The following is a 26,954-nucleotide window of genomic DNA, read 5'->3' on the forward strand; positions in this document are numbered from 1 at the left end:
GACTTTACTGGCTTTACCTTGCACTAAACATTATTCCCTTATCATGTGTCTGTATGTTGCAAATGGCTTGATTGTAATCATGTATTGTCTTTCCGCTGACTGGTTAGCTCGCAACAAAGGCTTTTCACTGTACCTCGGTACACGTGACAATAAACTAAACTGAAACTGAACTGACGCCGGTTGATCAATATTGTTAATTTATTTGATGTCTTTGTGTTTGTTACAGAGCAAATCATTGAAAAAGAGGAAGGTCCTTATTACACTCACCTGGGATCTGGCCCGACAGTGGCGTCAATAAGGGAACTGATGGAGGAGAGGTAGGTTGCTAACTCAGCATGGCGCGTGGCTCGTGGAGTGGATGAGAACCAAGGTGGGAGGTTAGAGATGAAACCCATCGCAAGCATGAGTGAAAGCCAACCATGACTGGAAGTGAGAATAGTTCAATCATAAGACACAGGGGCAGAATGAGGCCATTTGGCCCATTGAGTCTTCTGCACCATGGCTGGTCTCATTTTACCTCTCAACCCCATTCTCCTGCCTTCTCCCCGTAACCTTTGACGCCGTTACTAATCAAGAACCCATCAATCTCCGCCACGCCGACCATCGATCACCCATTGATGGGACATGTTGGTCGGCACGGGTAAGTTGGGCCGAAGGGCCTGTTTCCACGCTGTATGACTCAATAACTCATTAGTTCTGAGTTGTCCCACTTTCGCTTCTGCTCCTGACACATTCGGGGCAACTTACAGACCAATTAAGCAACGTCCTTGGGATGTGGGAGGAGACCGGTGCACCTGGAGGAAGCCCCACGCGGTCACAGGGAGAACATGCAAACTCCACACAGACAGCACCCGAGGCCAGGTTCGAGCCAGGGTCTCTGTTGCTGTGAGGGAACAGCTCTACCAACTGCCTGAAAGTGCCACCCAATAATAAATGGAATAACAAATTAACAAAATGCCATCTCAAAAGATCAGCCAGTTATTACAAGCACTCAAACAAATTTTCACGCCTATTTTCTCGCGAGGTGACTTTATTTTTCCTGAGCCACGCTTCCCCTGTGCATTCCATCCCGAGTTCGAGTTTGTAGCCACATCTAAACTTTTTCCTGGTCTCAACTCCTGCAATTTCAGCGACAGGCATTCCAGGTTGAACAAGTTTAATTGGAACAGTGGAATCCAAATCAAAGCCAGATTTGGAGTGCAAGTGAAACTCTGGGAAAGCGGAATCGCAAGGGAGGACTTCAAAGAGCTGGGGCTTTATTCCAGATGAGGGTAAAAGCACTTACAGTTGAGCCTGGTTTTGTGGGTGGGGGGGGGGGGGGCCCTTCATTCGCTCCCGCCACTTAGAAACCACAACCCTGTTGCGACATTGCTCGGTTTACCCTCCCGGAGCGATCAGACAGCGAGCTTGAAAATAACTACTTTCACATGGGCCGCACTTTCACATCTTGTTCTGCTCTGGAAAGCCCGGAGCTTCTCATGTGAGCGAGCTTCAACAAATGCCCCAGTGCTGCCCTCCTGTTGCCCCACTTCCAAAGCACCGGCATTCTGACTCCGCTCGGCAAACGTGCCACAGAAGGCTGTGGAGTCCGCAAACCTATTAAAAAATCTCCTTGATTAGTTTGGGGGTTATGGGGAGAAGGCAGGAGAATGGGGTTGAGAGGGAAAAATGGATCAGCCATGATTGAATGGCGGACTAGACTCGATGGGCCGAATGGCCTAATTCTACTCCTGCAATTGATGAACATGAGATTTCAAAGGGTGTTGGGTTTTGCTGCCAGAGGAGGTAGTGGAAGTAAGTATTATAACCACATTTAAAAGACACTTGGACAGGTACATGGATTAGTGGGATGTAAAGGTTTAGTGGGATGTGGGCTAAAGGCAGGCAAGTGGTTGGAGCTTGGATGGGGCATCTTGGTCAATGTGGGAAAGTTGGGCTGAAGTGTCTGTTTCTGTGCTCCAGGTCTCTATGATTCTAACTGGTTCTCTGGGAACAGCACAGAATCGCTCGTAGACTGTGACGTCAGATGGGATTTTGCTTCTCCTCAGTTCTACATTTATTTGTAAATGATTCTTAATGTCTACCCACATGTGACTAACATTTAGAGCCACGAGGAACTGCGGATTCTGGAATTGTCAGCAAAACACAAAGTGCTGGAGTAACTCAACAGGTCAGGCAGCAGCTGTGGGGGGAACGGGCAGGCAATATTCCAGGGTTATGCCCCTGTCCCACTTAGGAAACCTGAACGGAAACCTCTGGAGACTTTGCGCCCGAGCGGTACCGGGAGGTTTTTGTCAGTCTCCCTACCTGCTTCCACTACCTGCAACCTCCGGCAACCACCTGCAACCTCCGGGAACCGCACGGAAACCTTGGGTGGGGCGCAAAGTCTCCAGAGGTTTCCGTTCAGGTTTCCTAAGTGGGACAGGGGCATTAGGATCCTTCCTCACACTCACTCGACACATCTGAAACCTTGCCCATCCATTTCCTGTACAGTTGCCACCTGACCCCAATGTGTTGCTCCTGTACTTTGTGTTTCGACTATCTTTGGGCAATCCCAACCTTATCATCGGGGTGGCACAGTGGTGGCACAGTGGTGGAGTTGCTGCCATCGCAGCGTTGGAGATCCCGGTTCGATCCTGACTGCAGCTCCTGTCTGTACGGAGTTTGTACGTTCTCCCTGTGACTGCGTGGGTTTTCTCCACAGCGGGTGCTCCGATTTCCTCCCACACCCCAAAGATGTGCGGGTTTGTAGGTTAGTCGGCTTCTGTGAATTGTCCCTCGTGTGTAGGGTCGAACTCGTGCCAGGGTGAGCATTGGTCAGCGTGGACTCAGTGGGCCGAAGGGCCTGTTTCCACGCTGTATCTCTTTAGTTTAGTTTAGAGATACAGCGTGGAAACAGGCCCTTCGGCCCACTGAGTCCATGCTAACCACTGCTAATCCTATCCAAGTTCTCCAGGGATGCTGCCTAACTCGCTGAGTTACTCCAGCACTTTGTGTCTTTCCTTGGCGTAAGCCGGCATCTGCAGTTCCATTTTATTACATTTCCTGTAACATGCTTTATCTTCGAGAATGGCTGACATGAAACGCAAGGGGGAAATAAATCCTAGTGTTGCTTACAGATTGTTGGATGGAAAGAGTTCTCTTTAACTGGCCACGCTTAAGGGGCTGTCCCACTGTACAAGGTAATTCAAGAGTTCTCCCGAGTTTCCCGATTCAAACTCGGAGATTTACGGTAATAGCCGCTCGTTGGTACTCGGGGCTCTCGTGGACATTTTTCAACATGTTGAAAAATCTTCACGAGCTTACCTCGTATCCCGAGTAGCTGCCATTAGCGTTACGAGCCGCTAAGAGACGTCCCCGAGCTCCGACGTACCCGCTACGTTCATTCTCCGTGCTTACCACGAGTTTGATTTTTTTTTTTAACTCGGGAGAGCTCTTGAATTACCTCGGCATACCTGAAGAAGGGTTTCGGCCCGAAACGTCGCCTATTTCCTTCGCTCCATAGATGCTGCTGCACCCGCTGAGTTTCCCCAGCAATTTTGTGTACCTTGAATTACCTCGTACAGTGGGACAGGCCCTTAATTCTTACATTGAGAAAGCACAGCGCAGCAAGGAATGGCAGTGATTGTGTAAAAAAACCTCTGCTCAATCACGGACATTCTGCTTGCGCCAGAAAATATTACATTCATCACTTGCGATGTTTATCAGGAAATAGCTCGGAGTAGTGTTACTTTCTTTGTCATGTTGACATGTGAGAGAGGAAAGTTACACTCGGGCTGTCAGGCTGCCGCAGATGCTGTGGGCAGTCGATGGATAAGTGAAATACATTTAACTCAACTAAGTTATGCCCAGGGGCATCGACAGCAGGTGGAACGTACAACTCCGTTACAAACAACACCTGTAGTCAGGATTGAACCTGGGTCCCTGGCGCTGTGAGGCAGCAACTCTACCGCTGCGCCACCACTTTAAAAAAAGGTCCCCCACCCGAAACATAGAAACATAGAAAACAGGTGCAGGAGGAGGCCATTCGGCCCTTCGAGCCAGTCATTGTGATCATGGCTGATCGTCCCCAAATCAATAACCCGTGCCTGCCTTCTCCCCATATCCCTTGACTCCACTAGCCCCTAGAGCTCTATCTAACTCTCTCGTAAATCCATCCAGTGACTTGGCCTCCACCGCCCTCTGTGGCAGGGAATTCCACAAATTCACAAATCTCTGGGTGAAAAAGTTTTTTCTCACCTCAGTCTTAAATGGCCTCCCCTTTATTCTATGACTGTGGCCCCTGGTTCTGGACTCGCCCAACATTGGGAACATTTTTCCCATACCTACCCATTCCTTCTCTCCAGAGATGCTGCCTGTCCCGCTGAGTTACTCCAGCATTTTGTGTCGATCTCCCATCTATTTGTATCCAGACAAGAGATCGAGGTGATTATAGATCATTTCCAATTTAAGATAATCCTGGTTTAGTGTGCGTTTTTAAATTTTAAAAGAAAATTAATGCATTTTCTTAAATGTGATTGTTGTGTGAATCACGATCTATTACTCACTAATTAGCAGCCAATTTCTGCCAAAGATAGACACAAAAAGCTGGAGTAACTCAGCGGGACAGGCAGCATCTCTGGGGAGAAGGAATGGGAGACGTTTCGGGTCGAGACAGCTTTTTGTGTCAATGCATAGGTGATAGAAACATAGAAAATAGGTGCAGGAGTAGAGGCCATTCGGCCCTTCGAGCCTGCGCCGCCATTCGATATGATCATGGCTGATCATCCAACTCAGTATCCCATCCCAGCCTTCTCTCCATACCCCCTGATCCCTTTAGCCACAAGGGCCACATCTAACTCCCTCTTAAATATAGCCAATGAACTGTGGCCTCAACTACCTTCTGTGGCAGAGAATTCCAGAGATTCACCACTCTCTGTTCAGAAGAAGGGTCTCAACCCGAAACGTCACCTGCCCATGTTCTCCTGGGAAGCTGCCTGACCTGCTGAGTTATTTGTGTCATCCCTTGCAGGTGAAAGGTTAAGTGTGCAGGAAGGATCAGCCACGGGAAGCCCCCGCAAGCTCGCTGTCAGATAGCGTGTGGGGGCGGGCTGCCAATTTCAACATGTCGTCAGCTGATTAAGAGGGTGAACTTTGCCACAGTTGGCTCGTGTCTCTCGAGCTTCCCTCGAGAGCGGAGGTGGGTCTTGAACCCTGGACCTCCTGGCCGACTGGTCCCACCGGCTGGTCCCACAATCACTAGCCCACCCCCCCCCCCCCCCACACCTGCCTGTACAGTGTTGGGCACTCCTCCAGTCTGCCTGCGCTGGCTATAGCTGTCGCTGGCTCTAGCAGCGTTTAACACACCAACCCACACTCCCGGTGAACCGACTGTTCGCTGTTATTCTCAAGAGTCAAGTGTGTTTAAGAAGGAACTGTGCAGATGCTGGAAAATCGAAGGTACACAAAAATGCTGGAGAAACTCAGCCGGGTGCAGCAGCATCTATGGAGCGAAGGAACCTTTCGGCCCGAAACCCTTCTTCAGACTGAAGGAAATAGGCAACGTTTCGGGCCGAAACCCGGAAGGGTTTCGGCCCGAAACGTTGCCTATTTCCTTCGCTCCACAGATGCTGCTGCACCCGCTGAGTTTCTCCAGCATTTTTGTGTACCTTCAGGAGTGTTTCGTTGTCCCAGATAGAACAATGGGAATTCTTAACTTGCAGCAGCACAGCAGAATAATGTTAAACATAGTACGCTGTAAACAATATAATCAGTGAGTGTGTGTGTGTACCTATGGGCCATTCTTTGGAAAGTGAAGTGGCATGTCACACACGTGACCGAATGGCATCACATGCATTAAAAACATCCTTGTAAGGGATTGACCTTATTCATTGCTATATTCCTACTGACAGAGCTATAGCGCACGTCTGCTAAAGATATGAACTGCTCTAGCTTTTAAAAAAAATTCATAAGCGTTTGTTCGACAAAACTGAGTTCATGGGGGGAAAAAAAACCCCGCTGCCGTGTGGGGGTGGGGTGGGTCACACACGTGACCAGCCGTCATTTGGCCTCTGACCCCCCAAACAAAGATTGTCGGCATAACATGAATATTTCACTCGATAAATGAATATGAATCGCATATACCCAGTACAAAACGACGTGCTCTGAGGCAGCAACTCTACCACTGCGCCACCACTTTTCTGAAACAATTTCAGAATCGGAAGAGATGTACTGCACATTTTTGGGTCACACACGTGACCAGGAAGGGGCCACCTACACATACCCACAAATACACACATATATATATATCGATCATATATACATATATGCATATACTGTATATACACGCACTCAGGCGTACACACAAAAAACAAACAATAATTGTGCAATAAGAACTTGCTAATGAACGCATGGAGTTTCAGAAACTGACGTTAAAGCTTCTCAGCTAAGTCGGTGCACGGTGGCGCAGCGTTAGAGCTTGCCGCCTTACAGCGCCAGAGACCCGGGTTCGGTCCCGATCTCGGGCGATCTCCGCGTAGAGTTTGTACGTCCCCCCCCCCCGGTGACAGCGTGGGTTTTCTCCGGGCGCTCCGATTTCCTCCCACATTCCAAAGCCGTGCGGGTTTGTAGGCTGTACATTGTCCCGAGTGCGTAGGATAGAACCAGTGCACGGGGGGCCGCTGGTCGGCGTGGGCCGAAGGGCCTTTTTCCACGCCGTATCTCTAAAGATAGTGGCAGGGTCAAACCGCACTTTGGTTCCCTTATATAAGGGAACCAAAGTGCGGTTTGACCCTGCCACTATCTTTAGAGATACGGCGTGGAAAAAGGCCCTTCGGCCCACGCCGACCAAGAAGGGGCTTGTTTCCACGCTGTATCTCTTCACTAAACTAATCAGGGTTTAACTCCATTCATGGTCAACAGGTCTGTTGTTGACCCCGTTTGTCAAGAGCTACGATTACAGCCCTTCTGCCCGAGCTTCTCAGGATAACATTTATTCCAGTACCTTTTATAATGCGTTACTGCTGGTGCAATGTCATAGATTTTGAAAGATAAATTGTATGTTCATGTCATAGGAGAAGAATTAGGCCATTAGGTCCATCAAGTCAACTCCGCCACTCAATCAAGGCTGATCTATCTTTCACACTCAACCCCATAACCCCTGACACCCGTATTAATCAAGAATCTATCGATCTCCACTTTTAAAATACCCAATGACTTGGGCTCCGCAGCAGATTTGCAGCTGTTGGGGCTTTAACGCACTGGAAACCTGTCTCTTTGAAACACCCTCGCGCATGCTTCATGGCGAGCGGGTCATTACAATCAAAGGCTGGCACAAAAACCTGGAGTAACTCAGCGGGGCAGGCAGAAATGGAATAGGTGATCCTTCTTCAGACCCGAAACGTCACCTATTCCTTCTCTCCAGAGATGCTGCCTGACCCGCTGAGTTACTCCAGCTTTTTGTGTCTGTCTTTGCTTTAAACCAGCATCTGCAGTTCCTTCCTGAACATCACAATAAAGGCTTGCGTAGAATGGTGATTTGCCGGCTGTCCTTTATGCAACACTACCAGGGCGCTGAAAGATGTAACAACGCACCTGATCGCATGCGACGGTCTACCTGCTGCTTCACCCGCCAGCCTACACAACTCGGCTTTACAGACAGAACAATATTTGTCTCCTCACACACACATATACACACACACACACACACACACACACACACACACACACACACACACACACACACACACCTCACACACACACACCACACACACACACACACACACACACACACACACACACACTCTCACACACACACACACTCTCTCACAGAGACACAAAAACACACGCACACACAAAATCTCACAGACACAGACAAACACACCCACACAGACACTGACATACACAGAAACACACACACACACACACACACACACAAAAACACACGCACGCACACACACACACACACACACACACACACACACACACGCACGCGCACACACACACACACACACACTCGAAAGACGTACAGGTTTGTAGGTTAATTGGCTTGCTATAAATGTAAAAATTGCCCCCTTACGCAGAATAGTGTTCTCTTCTTCTTCTTGCGTATGGTGTGCACAGCCTAAAGTTGTAGGACAACTTGTTCCATTTGATCTTATTTGATTGTGCACGCCGGGTTGATTGCATTGGTCGAAACAGGGCGGACCACGTGAAGGTTACAATCTCCCACCCCAGGATAGTGTTAATGTGCGGGGATCGCTGGTCGGTGAGGCCGAAGGGCCTGTTCCCGCACTGTACCTCTAAACTAAAAAAAACAAAACGCACACACGTCTACTTGAAGAAAATAGATGACACCTGCCAGAGTGTGGCAGTGAAGCACTTTGCTTTGTATCAACGGGGACTGGAGAATGTCAAAGCGGAGCAAAACCTTCCACTGCTGCGTATCTGCCATTTAATTTATTGGCAGCGTGTCTGCAGGCCTCTGTGAGGTGAGCTCGGCAGCGTGGGCTGTATTGGTGCAGTCACCCGCGATTATGTAGCGGGGCATGGGAACTTGTTTCGAGGTGTCTTGAAGCACGAACCACTGCTCAGACTTAAGCCAGCTCCCCGTCTCCCTGCATTGCAAAGTCCCGGAGCACTCTAATACCCAAGAGAGAGTTAGATTTATATTTAGCTCATCGGGCTAAAGGAATCAGGGGATATGGGGAAAAAGCAGGAACAGGGTAGTGATTTTGGATGATAGAAACATAGAAACATAGAAAATAGGTGCAGGAGTAGGCCATTCGGCCCTTCGAGCCTGCACCGCCATTCAATATGATCATGGCTGATCATCCAACTCAGTATCCTGTACCTGCCTTCTCTCCATACCCCCTGATCCCTTTAGCCACAAGGGCCACATCTAACTCCCTCTTAAATATAGCCAATGAACTGTGGCCTCAACTACCTTCTGTGGCAGAGAATTCCAGAGATTCACCATTCTCTGTGTGAAAAATGTTTTCCTCATCTCGGTCCTAAAAGATTTCCCCCTTATCCTTAAACTGTGACCCCTTGTTCTGGGCTTCCCCAACATCGGGAACAATCTTCCTGCATCTAGCCTGTCCAACCCCTTAAGAAATTTGTAGCCGTGATCATATTGAATGGCGGCGCTGTCTAGAAGGGCTGAGTGGCCTACTCCTGCACCTATTTTCTACGTTTTTAAGAAGGAACTGTGCAGATGCTGGAAAATCGAAGGTAGACAAAAGTGCTGGAGAAACTCAGCGGGTGCAGCAGCATCTATGCAGCGAAGGAAATAGGCAACGTTTCGGGCCGAAACCCTTCTTCAGACTGAAGGAAATAGGTAACGTTTCGGGGCGAAACCCTTCTTCAGACTGAAGGAAATAGGTAACGTTTCGGGACGAAACCCTTCCGGGTTTCGGCCCAAAACGTTGCCTATTTCCTTCGCTCCATAGATGCTGCTGCACCCGCTGAGTTTCTCCAGCACTTTTGTCCACCTATTTTCTACGTCTGCAGGTTCAGACGGGAGGGGCAAAAGGGATCACCGCTGCCTCTTTGCAAGGTACCTGTGAGGTCTTTAGGGTCCTGTCCCACTTAGGTGATTTTTTTGGGCGACTGCCGGCACCCATCCTAGTCCCGGCAGGTTGCCGAAATTTTTCAACATGTTGAAAATCCAGCGGCGACCAGAAAAAGGTACGACTCTTTGGGCGACCACTCACGGCCAAACAGGCGTTACCGCGACCGTACAGGCGACCTTTATCGCGGGGTGACACCTGTATGGTCGTGAGTAGTCGCCCAAAGAGTCGTACCATTTTCTAGTCACCGCTGGATTTTCAACGTTGAAAATTTTTGGCGAGCTGCCGCGACTATGACGGGTGCCAGCAAGTGGCCGAAAAATCGAATACGTGGGACAGGCCCTTAACTTTGAAAACACCTTCTGAGAACTTCGCGTAAGTTGCGGGCATTGATCAGGAAAAAAAACTTTACAAAGATCCTATTAACTCATTCCAAGCGCTGAGGAGTTTGGAAAGAAAGGCTAACGTTGAGGTGGTGCAGACATATAAATACCTTGGAGTGCACCTTGATAACAAACTGGACTGGTCTGTCAACTCTGACTCCCTCTACAAAAAAGGCCAGAGCAGACTCTTTTTCCTCAGAAGGCTCAAATCCTTCAATGTGTGTAATGAGATGCTGCACATGTTTTACAACACTGTGGTTGCAAGTGTTATTTTCTACGCTGTTGTCTGCTGGGGCAACAGCATTAGTGCAAAAAACAACAAGAAGCTGGTCAAACTGGTTAAACGAGCTAGCTCAGTGCTGGAGGGGAGAGTAGACTGGGATGGATGTGCTTGAGAGGCGTATGAGGCACAAGGTGCAGGTCATCCTGAAAAACCCCGGGCATCCCCTCCATGTAATTCTGGAGAGTCAAAAGAGCACTCGGAACAACAACCGGCTCCTCTCCCTGCCCTGTAGAACGGAGCGGTTCAGGAGATCCTTCACCCCTGCAGCCATTAGATTTTATAATTCGGACCACTAGGCTGTAGGGGGATGCATTCTGCAATTTTTAATTGTTAATTATTGGTCTTTTTAAGTATTTATTGCTCTCAGGTAGTGTCCACATTGTATTCTATGTATTTTCTGTTTGCGTTCGTTTTGAATCTGTGGGTTTGTTGGTTGGGGGCTTCTGGACATCTGAATTTCCCTGAGGGGATCAATAAAGTATTTATTATTATTATTATTATAATAATAATAATAATTATTATTATTATTATTAACTGTGAGAGTTTTGTATTTTATAAATTCGCTTGTCTAGCATTTAAGGTACTGTAGCCGTGAGCAGCCTAGTCCCTTCACTCTCTGCTGATGGCCATGTCAAACTGAGCAACAATTATTATATTTACTTAGAAATTCAAATGCAGAAGTTCAAAGCCCCCGGGAGTTTTCATCTTGTGCGTGAATAGCTAGCGAGGCAGGTGCGGCAAGAGGGGGGGGGGGAAAGACAAGGGGCTTTTATCTGGCTTTTATTCAACGGTGCTTGGAGCTTAGAAATAGTGAGGTATTATCACAAGGTCGACACAAAAAAGCTGGAGTAACCCAGCGGGACAGGCAGCACCTCTGGAGAGAAGAAATGGGTGACGTTTCGGGTCGGGACCCTTTCTTCAGACTCAAGTATTATTACAAATGTACAGAGTATTGAGGGGCGCAGCGGTAGAGTTCCTGCCTTACAGCGCAGGAGACCCGGGTTCGATCCCGACTGCGGGCGCTGTCTGAAACGCTCTCCCTGAAACTCTACCACTGCACCACTGTGACCCCCAGGGTAGGAGCAGATTTGATAAAACGCGTGTGTGCCTGGCGCATAGAATATAGAATCAGGCCCTTCGGCCCACAATGTCCGTGCCGAACATGATGCTATAATAAGCTAATCTCCTCTGCCTGCCCATGATCCATATCCCTCCATTCCCTGCATATCCATGTGTCTATCTAAAAGCCTCTTAAATGCCACTATCATATCTGCCTCCACCACCACCCCTGGCACCACGTTCCAGGCACCGACCATCCTCTCTCTAAAAGAAAATTTGCCCAGCTCATTTGCTTTAAGCTTGACCCCTCTCACCTCTATCCTACATTCTGGATAATAAAGAATGGCAACGCCTTATTATTATGGGCGTCATGGTGGCACAGCGGTAGAGTTGCTGCCTTACAGCGCTTGCAGCACCGGGGACCCGGGTTCGATCCCGACTAAGAATGCTGTCTGTGCGGAGTTTGCACGTTCTCCCCGTGACCACTTGGGTTACCGCCAAGATCTTCAGTCTCCACCCACACTCCAAAGACGACAGATGGCACAATGGGCTAAGTGTTCGGCTGGCAACCGGAAGGTAGCCGGTTCGAATCCCGCTTGGAGTGCATACTGTCGTTGTGTCCTTGGGCAAGACACTTCACCCACCTTTGCCTGTGTGTGAATGTGTGTGAATGTGTGTGAGTGATTGGCGGTGGTCGGAGGGGCCGTAGGCGCAGATTGGCAGCCACGCTTCCGTCAGTCTGCCCCAGGGCAGCTGTGGCTACAGAAGTAGCTTACCACCACCGAGTGTGACTGAGGAGTGAATGAATAATGCGATGTAAAGCGCCTTGAGTATTAGAAAGGCGCTATATAAATCCCATCCATTATTATTATTATTAAAGACGTACAGGTTTGTAGGTTGATTGGCTTGGTATAAATGTAATATAATTGTCCCCAGTGTGTGTAGGATAGTGTTAATATGCGGGGATCGCTGGTTGGAGTGGACTCTGTGGGCCGCAGGCCATGTTTCCGCGCTGTATCTCTGCACTAAACTAAACTCATTCAGTGGAGCGAATGATATCAAGCAATTGGCAGCACCGTACCCTGACCCAGATCATCCTTGGCAACAATTGATGTCAGCTTTAAATCAGCTAATAACAATAAGCTCCTCGCAAGAAAATGGCCTCGTACTCTGCAATTGGCAAACCTTCAAATGTGTTCAAAAACAGTGGAGAAATAGAGAGGGTAAATGCACACACTTTTACCTGGAGTAGGGGAATGGAGAACTAGATGCGGTTTGACCCACTGAGTTTGTTTGGCGTTCCAGAGTAAACCATCTGTGAGACCAAGCGTATTCTTGGCGATCGTTTCGCCGAAAACCTCCGCTCGGTTCGCAATAACCAACCTGATCTCCCGGTGGCTCAGCGCTTCAACTCCCCCTCCCATTCCGAATCCGACCTCTCTGTCCTGGGCCTCCTCCATGGCCAGAGTGAGGACCACCGTAAATTGGAGGAGCAGCACCTCATATTTCGCTTGGGCCAGTTTGCACCCCAGCGGTATGAACATTGACTTCTCCAATTTCAGGTAGTCCCTGCTTTCTCCTCCCCTTCCCAGCTCTCCCTCAGCCCACTGGCTCCACCTCTTCTTTTCATCTCCCCCCCGTTCGGTCACGTGTGGGACATGCCGCTTCACTTTCCAAAGAATGGCCCATAGACACACACTCACTGATTATATTGTTTACAGAGTACTATGTTTAACGTTATTCTGCTGTGCTGCTGCAAGTTAAGAATTCCCATTGTTCTATCTGGGACATGTGACAACGAAACACTCCTGAAGGTACACAAAAATGCTGGAGAAACTCAGCGGGTGCAGCAGCAGCATCTGTGGAGCGAAGGAAATAGGCAACGTTTCGGGCCGAAACCCTTCCGGGTTTCGGCCCGAAACGTTGCCTATTTCCTTCAGTCTGAAGAAGGGTTTTGGGCCGAAAGGTTGTCTATTTCCTTCGCTCCATAGATGCTGCCTGACCCATTGAGTTTCTCCAGCATTTTTATCTACCTTCGATTTTCCAGCATCTGCAGTTCCTTCTTAAACATGCAGTTTTGTGCATCTCCTTTACAAAAAATATTAGTTGCGAAGGGCATCCCATTAGGGTTTATGGAACACTGCGTGAAACAATAATGCAGCAATAAATATTTCAAATACCTGATGGATGGTGAATTGAGATTTGAACAAGTGAGTGCAGGAGTTATTGCAGGGAGCAGGAGAGGGCATCGAGTGCATTCTAGCAAGCGCTGAACTCTGTGAAAGGTCATGCCAATGATTACAGTCAAAACACTAAGAGCCAAGAGAGTGTCACGAGGCCAGCGGAAAGATCGATTACACGGAACTGAACATATATTAAAGCTTCATCACTGCGGCTGAATGGTAACCTTAGAAGGCCTAACAGGGTAGATACAAGCCAAGTCAAAGCAGAGTACTGGAGTAACTCAGCAGGTCAGGCAGCATCGATTTAGTAAAGGGTGTTCAAAGGTTACAGGGAGAGAATGGGGTTGAGAGGGAAATTACGCAGGAGCAGAACTAGGCCATTCGGCCCATCGAGTCTGTTCCGCCATCCACAGTCTTAGAATAAAGGGGAGGTCATTTAAGACTGAGGTGAGAAAAAAACGTTTTCACCCAGAGAGTTGTGAATTTGTGGAATTCCCTGCCACGGAGGCCAAGTCACTGGATGGATTTAAGAGAGAGTTAGATAGAGCTCTAGGGGCTAGTGGAGTCAAGGGATATGGGGAGAAGGCAGGCACGGGTTATTGATAGGGGACGATCAGCCATGATCACAATGAATGGCGATGCTGGCTCGAAGGGCCGAATGGCCTCCTCCTGCACATCTGTTCTATGTTTCTATGAAACACTGACGCAAGATATTTGGGGAGCGAAGCATTTAGGGATGAGATGTGGAAACGTTTTTTTTGCACAGGAGGTGTTGAATCTCTGGAATTCAGTCTGTCAGAGGGCATCGTTTGGACACAAAATGCTGGAGTAACTCAGCGGGGCAGGCAGCATCTCTGGAGAGAAGGAATGGGTGACCAGAGATGCTGCCTGCCCCGCTGAGTTACTCCAGCATTTTGTGTCGACCTTTGATTTAAACCAGCACCTGCAGTTCTTTCCGACAGTCAAGTCAAGTCAAGTCTATTCGTCACATACACAGATGAGATGTGCAGTGAAATGAAAAGTGGCAATGCTCGCGGACTTTGTGCAAAAAGACAAACAAACAAACAACCGAATTAACTACAAACAGAGGGCTTAGTTTAGTTTAGTACAGAGATACAGCGCGGAAACAGGCCCTTCTATCCACTGAGCCCGCGCCGACCAGCGATCCCCGCACATTGACACTGTCCTACACACACTAGGGACAATTAACAATTTTTCCAAGCCGATTAACTTACAAACCTGTACGTCTTTGGAGTGCGGGAGGAAACCGGAGCTCCCGGAGAAAACCCACCCAGGTCACGGGGGAGAACGTACAAACTCCGCACAGACAGCACCCGTAGTCAGGATTGAACCCGGGTCTCTGGCGCTGTGAGGCACAAACTCTGCCACTGTGCCGCCCTAAGGCTTGAAGCCTAGACATTGATTGCATTCCCAACAAAGAAGGAGTGAGTCCTGGATATTAAGCAGATCACGCGATTGTAAGGATCGTACAGGGAAATGGCCCGGAGGTGAAAGATGAGCCGTGATCTTGTTCAATGGTAGAGCAGGCTCGAGTGTCTGTCGGATCACCCTGCCCATTGCTACTGTTTATTTAATGCTTTTATTTTTAGTCAAGGCTCTACTACAAACAAGACCTCACCCAGCAAGGGGAGACGCCTCTTTGCCAAACTGGGCGGACCTGTTCGTGAAGATCTATTAACCTTTCGACTGCCTTAACTTATCCCTAAATGTTATTCCTTTGCAGATATGGGGAGAAGGGGAAAGCAGTGAGAATCGAGAAAGTCATCTACACAGGGAAAGAAGGCAAGAGCTCCCAGGGCTGTCCAATAGCAAAATGGGTAAGTGTCTTTTTCTGTTTGATTTGTTTTACCAGATTCAGAAACGTTTTCTTCCCCTCTGTTACCAGACTTCTGAATGGACCTTCCATAAACTAGGGGTATAATCCTGATCTTCCAACCTACCTTATTGGACATTGGGCCTTTTCTCTGGAACTGCTGCACTACAATGCTGTAACACTATATTCTGCCTTCTCAATGCTGATATTTTTCTCTTTGTTCCACTGTGTGCCAGGACACAGGAATTGTAGATGCTGGAACCTTGAGCAAAAAGACACAAAGTGCTGGAGTAACTCAGCGGGTGAGGCAGCACCTGTGGAGAAGATGGAGAGGCAACATTTTGGGTGCAAACCCTTCTTCAGACTGAATGTAATAGGGGGGGAGGGGGGTGGGGGGAACTTCCCACTACAATTAATCTGAAGAAGGGTCTTGATCTGAAACATCTTCAATAGATGTTGCCTAACCTGCTGCTCCAGTTACTCCAACACTTGATTGGACATGTACAGGATTATCTTTGACTGGATGCATGCAAAACATTAGCTTTTCACCGGATCTCAATACACTTGATCATAATGAATTATACTCATTTTTATATCTCAATACACTTATCCATAATAAACCAATACTAATTTTAATTTGTCAATACACATATTGACAGTTTGGGAGGTCACGGTGGTGCAGCGGTAGAGTTGCTGCCTTTCAGCGAATGCAGCGCCGGAGACCCGGGTTCGATCCCGACTACGGGTGCTGTCTGTACGGAGTTTGTACGCTCTCCCCATAACCCGCGTGGGTTTACTACGAGATCTTCGGTTTCCTCCCACACTCCAAAGACGTACAGGTTTGTAGGTTAATTGGCTTGGGTGAATGTAAAAATTGTCCCTGATGTGTGTAGGATAATAATAATAATGGATGGGATTTATATAGCGCCTTTCTAATACTCAAGGCGCTTTACATCGCATTATTCATTCACTCCTCAGTCACACTCGGTGGTGGTAAGCTACTTCTGTAGCCACAGCTGCCCTGGGGCAGACTGACGGAAGCGTGGCTGCCAATCTGCGCCTACGGCCCCTCCGACCACCACCAATCACTCACACACATTCACACACAGGCAAAGGTGGGTGAAGTGTCTTGCCCAAGGACACAACGACAGTATGCACTCCAAGCGGGATTCGAACCGGCTACCTTCCGGTTGCCAGCCGAACACTTAGCCCATTGTGCCATCTGTCGTCCCAATAGTGACGATAGTGTTATTGTGCGGGGATCGCTGGTCGGCGCAGACCCGGAGGGCCTGTTTCCGCGCTGTATTTCTAAACTAAACTAAATATCCATGATAAACCAATATTCATGTTTATATCCAATGCACATATCCACAATAAATCAATATTAATGTTTATCACTGCTCTCTACCAATGCTGGAAGATGTTTGCATGGCTAAGGCTCATTCTGTAACAGGTGAATGCCCTCCAGAGTTCTGCCCAAGTGCCCGCGGTAAGCTGGTGTAGGTCTGGTAAACTGCTTATGAGGGGAGATGTTGTATCCACAGCCTTTCTCAAGATTCACCGAAGCACGACCCTGCCGGTTGTTCAACCAATACTGAACATTAACAGGAACCCTAACTAATTTATCTTTAATGTGTAGGAAGGAACTGCAGACAGACCCAAAATGCTGGAGTAACTCAGGCAGCATCTCTGCAGAGAAGGAATGGGTGACATTTCGGGCTGAGTTTAAACTGAAGATAGACGCAAAAAGCTGAAGTGACTCAAAGGGTCTGGCAACATCTCTGGAGAAAAGGAATAGTTGATTTTTCCGGTCGAGACCCTTTTTCAGGCTGAGACTCTGAAGAAGGGTCTCAACTCGAAAAGTCATCTAATCCGTTTCTCCAGAGATGCTGCGTGACCCGCTGAGTTACTCCAGCTTTTTGTGTCGATCTTTAAATTATCTTTAACTTTGCCAAACTGAGATACTAAAGGGCCTGAAGAAGGGTTTCGGCCCGAAACGTTGCCTATTTCCTTCGCCCCATAGATGCTGCCTCACCCGCTGAGTTTCTCCAGCATTTTTGTCTACCTTCGATTTTCCAGCATCTGCAGTTCCTTCTTAACATACTTAAAGGCCTGTCCCACTTACGGGATTTTTTTCGGCAACTTGCCGGCACCCGTCAGGCACCCGCCCTTCAGCCCAACTTGCCCACACTGTCCAACATGTCCCAGCTACACTAGTCCCACCTGCCCGCATTTGGTCCATATCCCTCCAAACCTGTCCTATCCATGTACCTGTCTAACTGTTTCTTAAATGTTGGGATAGTCCCAGCCTCAACGACCTCCTCTGGCAGCTTGTTCCATACACCCACCATCCTTTGTGTGAAAAAGTTACCCCTCAGATTCCTATTAAATCGTCTCCCCTTCACCTAAACCTATGTCCTCTGGTTCCAGATTCACCTACTCTGGAGAAGAGACTCTGTGCATCTACCCGATCTATTCCTCTCATGATTTTATACACCGTTATAAGATCACCTCTCGCCCTCCAGCGCTCCAAGGAATAGTGACCCAGCCTACTCAAGCTCTCCCTGGTAACATCCTTATAAACCTCCTCTGTACCATTTCCAGGTTGACAACATCTTTCCTATAACACAGTGCCCAGAACTGATCACAATACCCTAAATGCGGCCTCACCAGCATCTTATACAACTTATTATTATCGAGCCCACATCACCAGCTGAGAGATTGTTCAGTCAGACCTGAACACACTCCTCGGCATCTGCATACAATGGCGTCTTGTGCTTCTTGTGTGCGGTGGTGGAAAGATTGGTGGAAGCAGGGCCGAGACGTGAATGCTCTTTCCTTGACCCCCTTAGACAACCGCAACATGACCTCCCAACTTCTATACTCAATAGGTACACAATAAAAATGCTGGAGAAACTCAGCGGGTGCAGCAGCATCTATGGAGCAAAGGAAATAATAATAATAATAATACATTTTATTTATGGGCGCCTTTCAAGAGTCTCAAGGACACCTTACAAAAATTGAGCATGTATAGGAAAAACATGTAAGGGGAATGAAATAAATAGTAGAGACATGACTAGTACACAAAGTAAAGACAGAATTCAATACAAAACACAGCATGAGGCAATTAATGCACAGATGAAAAGGGACGGGGACGTGGGGCTAAGGATAGGCAGAGGTGAAGAGATGGGTCTTGAGGCGGGACTGGAAGATGGGGAGGGACACGGAATTGCGGATCAGTTGGGGGAGGGAGTTCCAGAGCCTGGGAGCTGCCCTGGAGAAGGCTCTGTCCCCAAAACTGCGGAGGTTGGACTTGTGGATGGAGAGGAGACCGGCTGATGTGGATCTGAGGGACCGTGAGGGTTGGTAGGGGGAGAGGAGGTCAATGAGATATGTGGGGGCCAGATGGTGGAGGGCTTTGTAGGTGAGGACCAGGATTTTGTAGGTGATCCGGTGGGAGATGGGAAGCCAGTGAAGTTTTTTGAGGACTGGAGTGATGTGATGCCAGGATTTGGTGTGGGTGATGAGTCGGGCGGCTGCGTTCTGGACCAGTTGGAGTCGGTTGATGTAGGTGGAGCTGATGCCAAGGAGAAGTGAGTTGCAATAGTCCAGTCGGGAGGAGATGAAGGCATGGATGAGTCTTTCAGCAGCAGGCGGAGTGAGAGAGGGTCTGAGTTTGGCGATGTTGCGGAGATGAAAGAAGGAGGTTTTAATGACATGGCGGATGTGAGGCTCAAGGGAGAGGGTGGAATCAAAGATCACGCCAAGGTTGCGGGCCTGGGGAGATAGGGAGGCAGTGGTGCCGTCGATGGTGAGAGTGGGGTTATTGATTTTGCTGAGTGTGGCTTTGGAGCCTATGAGGAGGAATTCTGTCTTATCGCTGTTGAGTTTGAGGAAATTATGTTGCATCCAGGTTTTTATAGCTGACAAACAGGAGTTGATATGGGAGAGGGGGGGGTTGTGGGGGGATTTGGTGCCAAGGTAAATCTGGGTGTCATCAGCATAACAGTGGAAGTCCAGATTGAAGTGGCGGAGTATCTGACCAAGGGGGAGGATGTAGATGATGAAGAGGAGGGGGCCGAGTACGGAGCCTTGGGGAACGCCTTGAGTGACTGCGGCTGTAGCAGTGGTGTGGTTGTGGAGAGAGATGAAGTGGGATCTGTTGGAAAGGTAGGAACGGAGCCAGCTGAGTGTAGAGCCTTCAATGCCGAGGTCCTTGAGTCTGGTGAGCAGGATCTTATGGTTCACTGTATCGAAGGCTGCGCTCAGGTCGAGGAGGATGAGGATGTTGAGGGAACCAGTGTCAGCAGAGGTGAGGAGGTCGTTGAGGACTTTGAGGAGAGCAGTTTCTGTGCTATGGAGGGGGCGAAAGCCAGATTGGAGGGGTTCAAGTAGGTTATACGCAAGGAGGTGGGAATGAAGTTGTGACGCAACGATACGCTCCAGGGTTTTTGAAAGGAAGGGGAGGTTTGAGATTGGGCGGTAGTTAATGAGAGAGGAGGGATCAAGACCAGGTTTCTTTAGGATTGGTGTAACGGCAGCAGTTTTGAAAGCGGAGGGGACAATTCCTTGGGACAATGAGGAGTTGAAGAGATTAGTGAGGTAGGGGCAGAGAACGGGGAGGCAGGACTTCAGCAGGGGAGTGGGGAGAGGGTCGAGGGAGCAGGTGGTGGGTTTGGAAGAGCTGATGAGTTTGGAGATTTCAATAGGGGTGACCAGGTCAAACTGGGAGAGGAAGCAGTGTGGAGGAGGGGTAAGGAGGTCAGTGGAGATGTTGAAAGGAGGGGCCTTGGTAGGTGGTGGAGTAGATGCTGGGGAGTCGGGTACAGGGGATAAAGATTGATAGATGGTGCTGATTTTATCAGCGAAAAAGTGGAGGAATGAGTTGCAGAGAACCGGAGTAGAGGTAGGGAGAAATAGGCAACGTTTCGTGCCGAAACCCTTCTTCAGACTGAACCCTCTGAGTCTGCTGCACCCGCTGAGTTTCTCCAGCATTTTTTTGTGTACCTTCGATTTTCCAGCATCTGCAGTTCCTTCTTAAGCATTCTATACTCAATACTGCGACTGATGAAGCCAGAATGGTTCGATACCCTTCTTCAGAAACGTCACCCATTCCTTCTCTCCAGAGATGCTGCCTATTTACTCCACTGTAGAGCCCCACTGATTTACTCCAGCCTTTTGTGACGTATCTGGTTTAAACTTGCATCTGCAGTTCCTTCCTGCACATGTTATTGTTCTTGTAACAGGTGGTCCCAACCTTCTCGATTCTACTGACTCCAGACTGAATAGTGGCCAAAGGTTGATGCTTATCTTTGTTCATCTTTAAGCACGCTTTGCGGGAGTGTCGGAGCAACACAATGTAAATATTACACAGTTGGGGAATGGAGGCAGAGTTGAACGAAAGCCCCAGGTTCAGACAGTTCATGCATGAAATTCTCAGAAGAGTTATATGGGACTTATTACAAATAAAAGTGAGGCAAAGATGCTTTTAGATAGCCTGAAACAAGAAGACCTGTCTCACCATCTGTTTCCAATACAGAAGCTACATGAGTTCTCTTTTTAAATTAAGATCGTGTTTGTTCATAAGGGATAAGAGCAGAATTAGGCCATTCAGCCCATCTAGTCTACTCTGCCATTCAATCATGGCTGATCTATCTCTCCCTCCTAACCCCAGGTCACAAACTCCGTACAGACAAGCGCCCGTAGTTGGGATCGGACCCGGGTCTCTGGCGCTGTGAGGCAGCAACTCTACCGCTGCGCCACCGTGCTGCTCGGGGTACTTGGAGTTCCGTTGCATGCTCGTTACTGCTTTAGAAACACTGACCGAATCTTTTGTTCCCTTGCGCCTGCACAGATAATAAGAAGAACGAGCAAAGAGGAGAAAGTGCTGTGTCTGGTTCGTGAGCGGGCTGGCCACCACTGCCAGAATGCGGTTGTTATTATCCTCATCCTTGCTTGGGAAGGTATCCCTCGATCGCTCGGTGACAAGCTGTACGATGAGCTCACCGAGACCTTGACCAAGTACGGGAACCCTACCTGCCGGAGGTGTGGGTTGAATGACGAGTAAGTCAACTGGTTTTGACTCAATTTTGTTTTTAGTTTTTAGTTTTAATATGTTTAGCTTCGGAGACACAGTGGGGAAACAGGCCCTTCGGCCCACCGAGTCCGCACCGACCAGCGATCCCCGCACACAAACACTATCCTACACACACCAGGGACAACTTACAATTACACCAAGCCAATTAACCTACAAACCTGTACGTCTTTGGAGTGTGGGGAGAAACCGAAGATCTCGGAAAAAAACCCACGCAGGTCACGGGGAGAACATACAAACTCCGTACAGACAAGCGCCCTTACGTAGTCAGGATCGAAGGTACACAAAAGTGCTGGAGAAACTCAGCGGGTGCAGCAGCATCTATGGAGCGAAGGAAATAGGTGACGTTTCGGGCCGAAACCCTCAGGATCGATCCCGGTTCTCTGGCGCTGTAAGGCAGCAACTCTTCCGATACGCCACCATGCCTCCAATAGTGGCCCTTTGGTCTTTTCATCCCTAGCCTTGGTCCACCCATCTGCTAATTTAAATAAAACTCCCACCTGTATCCAACTATTACTGGGAGAAACAAGGAACTGCAGACGCTAGTTTACAAAGAAAGGCTCAAAGTGCCGGAGTAACTCAGCAGGTCAGCCAACCAGGCTTTCTCCCACTCCCACCTCTTTTCCAGCTTTCTCCCCCCCACTTCAATGTCTGAATTTGGGCCCCTATCCTAAACGCCGCCTATCCATGTTCTCCAGAGATGCTGCCTGACCCACTGAGTTACTCCAGCACTTTGTGTGCTGGACTTGTAAATGGTTCCACTTGTTCAGCCACTGCTTCATCCCTTTCATTCCATCTGTAATTAATTTCATGGATGTCCCTCGGTCTATTTTCTGTTCCAAAACATCTACCCAACTACAACTTTCAATTTACTGGTCAAATTCTCTTGATAGAGTTGTTGCGTTCCAAATCCATGCAGAATATTTTCTCACCTGCGTTGGATTCTCTCAACTCATCACCAAAATTAATCTAATGAACGTTAAAGAGGGCATGCTTTGTAAATCCAAATTGTGAAAGGCCTGATAGAGTGAATGTGGAGAGGATGTTTCCACTAGTGGGAGAGTCTAGGACCAGAGGGCACAGCCTCATAGTAAAAAGACGTGCCTTTAGAAAGAAGATGAGGAGGAATTTCTTTACTCAGAGGGTGGTGAATCCATGGAATTAATTGCCCCTGACAGCTGGATATTCAGATTCAGATTCAGATTCAACTTTAATTGCCATTGTCAGTGTACAGTACAGAGACAACAAAATGCATTTAGCATCTCCCTGGAAGAGCGACATAAATATGATTTCAATAAATAAATCTATTTACATACATACAGTCATGGAGAGACCTGTAGCGCCTCCCGGATGGTAGGAGGGTAAACAGTCCATGGTTGGGGTGAGAGCAGTCCTTGGCGATGCTGAGCGCCCTCCGCAGACAACGCTTGCTTTGGACAGACTCAATGGAGGGGAGCGAGGAACCGGTGATGCGTTGGGCAATTTTCACCACCCTCTGCAATGCCTTCCGGTCGGAGACAGAGCAGTTGCCATACCATACTGTGATGCAGTTGGTAAGGATGCTCTCGATGGTGCAGCGGTAGAAGTTCACCGGAATCTGAGGAGACAGATGGACCTTCTTCAGTCTCCTCAGGAAGAAGAGACGCTGGTGAGCCTTCTTGACCAGAGTTGAGGTATTGTGGGTCCAAGAGAGGTCATCGGAGATGTTGACTCCCAGGAACCTGAAGCTGGAAACACGTTCCACCTCCGTCCCGTTGATGTGGATGGGGGTGTGCGTGCCGCCCCTGGACTTCCTGAAGTCTACAATGAGCTCCTTGGTCTTCTTGGAGTTAAGGGCCAGGTTTAAGAAAGAACTGCAGATGTTGGAAAAATCGAAGGTAGACAAAAATACTGGAGAAATTCAGCGGGTGAGGCAGCATCTATGGAGCGAAGGAATAGGTAACGTTTCGGGTCGAGACCCTTAAGAAGGGTGTGTGTGTAAAATTGTGTGTGTAAAAAGTATTATACACACACAAACACATATGTACACACAAAAAATAAACATACAATCATAGTGCAATAATAACAATAATAGTCTATGTAGTTAACCATATATAACCATATAACAATTACAGCACGGAAACAGGCCATCTCGGCCCTACAAGTCCGTGCCGAACAACTTTTTTCCCTTAGTCCCACCTGCCTGCACTCATACCATAACCCTCCATTCCCTTCTCATCCATATGCCTATCCAATTTATTCTTAAATGATGCCAACGAACCTGCCTCCACCACTTCCACTGGAAGCTCATTCCACACCGCTACCACTCTCTGAGTAAAGAAGTTCCCCCTCATGTTACCCCTAAACTTCTGTCCCTTAATTCTGAAGTCATGTCCTCTTGTCAGAGCTTATTTGAGGTTGTTGTGTTTAATAGCCAGATGGCTGTAGGGAAGAAGCTGTTCCTGACCCTGGACGTTACAGATTTCAGGCTCCTGTACCTTCTTCCCGACGTTTATAATCAGTAACAACACTGTGTCGGTCTGGTGAATGGACCTGCCGCTTGCAATGAATGATATTTACTGCTTTGGCGCCTCTTTTATTCCAGCCGCACGTGTGCATGTCAGGGGAAGGACCCTGAGACCTGCGGTGCCTCCTTCTCCTTTGGCTGTTCCTGGAGCATGTACTTCAACGGATGCAAGTATGCACGCAGCAAGCTCCCCCGCAAGTTCAGGCTGCTGGGAGACAACCCCAAAGAGGTTGGTTTCATTCACTGAATCTCACGACTGCATTTCCAATTCATGCATACACTATTTGGTTTGTTCTAACTGCGTTTAGTTTAGGTTAGGTGACATTTTTCACACAGAGAGTGGTGAATCTGTGGAATTCTCTGCCACAGAAGGTAGTTGAGGCCACAGTTCATTGGCTATATTTAAGAGGGAGTTAGATGTGGCCCTTGTGGCTAAAGGGATCAGGGGGTATGGAGAGAAGGCAGGTACGGGATACTGAGTTGGATGATCAGCAATGATCATATTGAATGGCGGTGCAGGCTCGAAGGGCCGAATGGCCTCCACTCCTGCACCTATTTTCTATCTTTCTATGTTTCTATGCAATGTTATGGCAAATGTCTAACTTTTCCAGTTGCCGTAACTACACAGATACAGTAGGAGGTCACAAATATTACTGCCCTCTGTAGATTCTTGCTTTGTACAAATGGTCGGCTGTGTTTCCCACCATGTGTGCAGTCCCTGTATGGAGCTGGAAGGTGGGGCACACTTTTAAGGTGCCCTGCGAATGCAAATATATTATTTTCTTACTTTTGTGTATGTAAATAACCATCAAAGCACCTGCCACATATTTCCCTGCCGTGGTCAGAGTCTAGGCTGAGCTGCAAAATTAAGGTTTCAACAAAGTTTACAAGAATGATCCCAGGAATGAGTGGGTTAGCCCAGTAATTCCCAACCGGGGGCAAATTTCAGGGGGGGCCACAGAAAAAAAATTGGGATTTAGGGGGGCCACAGGTTCAATGAAGGGGACCACAGAGCTACCACCCTGCTGCCTCCTATATTTCAGTTCTAATAAATTTAAATCTATGTAGTTGAAATATTTTTGATGTTTGTGGAATAGAATAAAAGAGAATATATGTGCAATTAGTAATAATAACAATAATGGATGGGATTTATATAGCGCCTTTCTAATACTCAAGGCGCTTTACATCGCATTATTCATTCACTCCTCATTCACACTCGGTGGTGGTAAGCTACTTCTGTAGCCACAGCTGCCCTGGGGCAGACTGACGGAAGCGTGGCTGCCAATCTGCGCCTACGGCCCCTCCGACCACCACCAATCACTCACACACATTCACACACAGGCAAAGGTGGGTGAAGTGTCTTGCCCAAGGACACAACGACAGTATGCACTCCAAGCGGGATTCGAACCGGCTACCTTCCGATTGCCAGCCGAACACTTAGCCCATTGTGCCATCTGTCGTCCCTAATTAGTAGACACTGATATTTTTATGGAAGGTATTATAATACTTTTATAGTACTTTTTTTCCGCTAATAATGTCAGGGGGGAGGCACAGAAAAATGAAAAGGGGGCCATGAGCTAAAAAAGGTTGGGAGCCACTGGGTTAACCTATGATGAGCGTTTGTCCGCACTGGGCCTGTACTCACTGGTGTTTAGAAGAATGAGGGGGGGACCTCATTGAAACATACAGAATAGTGAAAGGCTTGGATAGAGTTGATGTGGGGAGGGTGTTCCCACTAGTGGGAGAGTCTACGACTGGAGATCATAGCTGCAGACGGGCCAATTCATGTTAATCAGCGAATATTAAACCCTTTGGTTTGATGTTTATTGCTGTCACGGGACCCGGCGTGATTCCTCCGCACATCCCAGAGACCTGCAGCCTTGTAGGTAAATTGATCCTCTGTAAATATCCCCTTGTGTGTAGGATACAACTAGTGTATCGGTGATCGCTGGCAGGCAGGCATGGGCTCGGTCGGCCGAAGGGCCTATTTTCACGCTGTATCTCTTTGTATTTGTATCTCTTGAGCTGCATGCAGCGTGAGGTTGAAATGCAGCTGCCCCAATTCAGTCGGGAAAACGTGTCCAGCAGGGTCGAGTCGGGCCGAAGGGCCTGTTAAACAACAGTGCTCGCAATTAAACAGCAAACATTTTTCACACAGAGAGTGGTGAATCTCTGGAATTCTCTGCCACAGAAGGTAGTTGAGGCCACAGTTCATTGGCTATATTTAAGAGGGAGTTAGATGTGGCCCTTGTGGCTAAAGGGATCAGGGGGTATGGAGAGAAGGCAGGTATGGGATACTGAGTTGGATGATCAGCCATGATCATATTGAATGGCGGTGCAGGCTCGAAGGGCCGAATGGCCTACTCCTGCACCTATTTTCTATGTTTCTATGTTTCTACTATTGATTCAGGAAATCAGAAATAAATGCAGAAAATAATGAAAATAACTGGCAGGTCAGGCAGCACCTGTAGGGGGAGAATTATATTTCTGGGCGTCAGCCTGAAATGTTCATTCTATTTTTCTCTCCGTAATTGTTGACCTTAGATTATGTTCGTGTGTTAGGAGCAGAATTAGGCCATTCGGCCCATCAGATCTACTGGCCATCCAATCGTGGCTGATCTATCTCTCCCTCTGAACCCCATTCTCCTGCCTTCTCCCCATAACCCTTGACGACCGTACTAATCAAGAATCTATCAAAATATCCTTAAAAAACCTTTTAAATATCCACCGACGGCCTCCACAGCCTCCTGTGGCAATGAGTTACACACGTACACCACCTACTAATGAAATTCCTCCTCATCTCCTTCCTAAAGGGCTGTCCTTTAATTCTGAGGCTATGACCTCTAGTCCTAGACTCTCCCACTAGTGGAAACATCCTCTCCACATCCACTCCATCCAGGTCTTTCACTATTCACCTTCAGTCATTTGTCCTCTGGAATTAACAGGGATCGTTAGTAGCGTCGTTTGTAACGGCAGCAAAGTGGTGCAGCTGGTAGATCCGCTGCCTCACGGTGCCAGAGACCCAGGTGCAATTCAGACCTCGGGTGCTGTCTGTGTGGAGTTT

At 48.2% G+C, this 26,954-nt stretch overlaps 1 protein-coding gene across 1 annotated transcript in view; it reads left to right on the forward strand.

Moving 5' to 3' along the window:
- Positions 1-26,954, forward strand: part of LOC116967435 (methylcytosine dioxygenase tet3-like) — a 79,812-nt gene that overhangs the window by 41,336 nt on the left and 11,522 nt on the right. Inside the window, exons 4-7 of the mRNA XM_033013992.1 lie at positions 227-317; positions 15,201-15,294; positions 21,145-21,353; positions 23,969-24,119. Coding sequence (XP_032869883.1) covers positions 227-317; positions 15,201-15,294; positions 21,145-21,353; positions 23,969-24,119 — 545 coding nt within the window. The remainder of the gene's footprint in view (positions 1-226; positions 318-15,200; positions 15,295-21,144; positions 21,354-23,968; positions 24,120-26,954) is intronic.

This window comes from Amblyraja radiata, chromosome 39, assembly GCF_010909765.2.
Source record: "Amblyraja radiata isolate CabotCenter1 chromosome 39, sAmbRad1.1.pri, whole genome shotgun sequence".
Lineage (NCBI taxonomy): Eukaryota > Metazoa > Chordata > Chondrichthyes > Rajiformes > Rajidae > Amblyraja > Amblyraja radiata.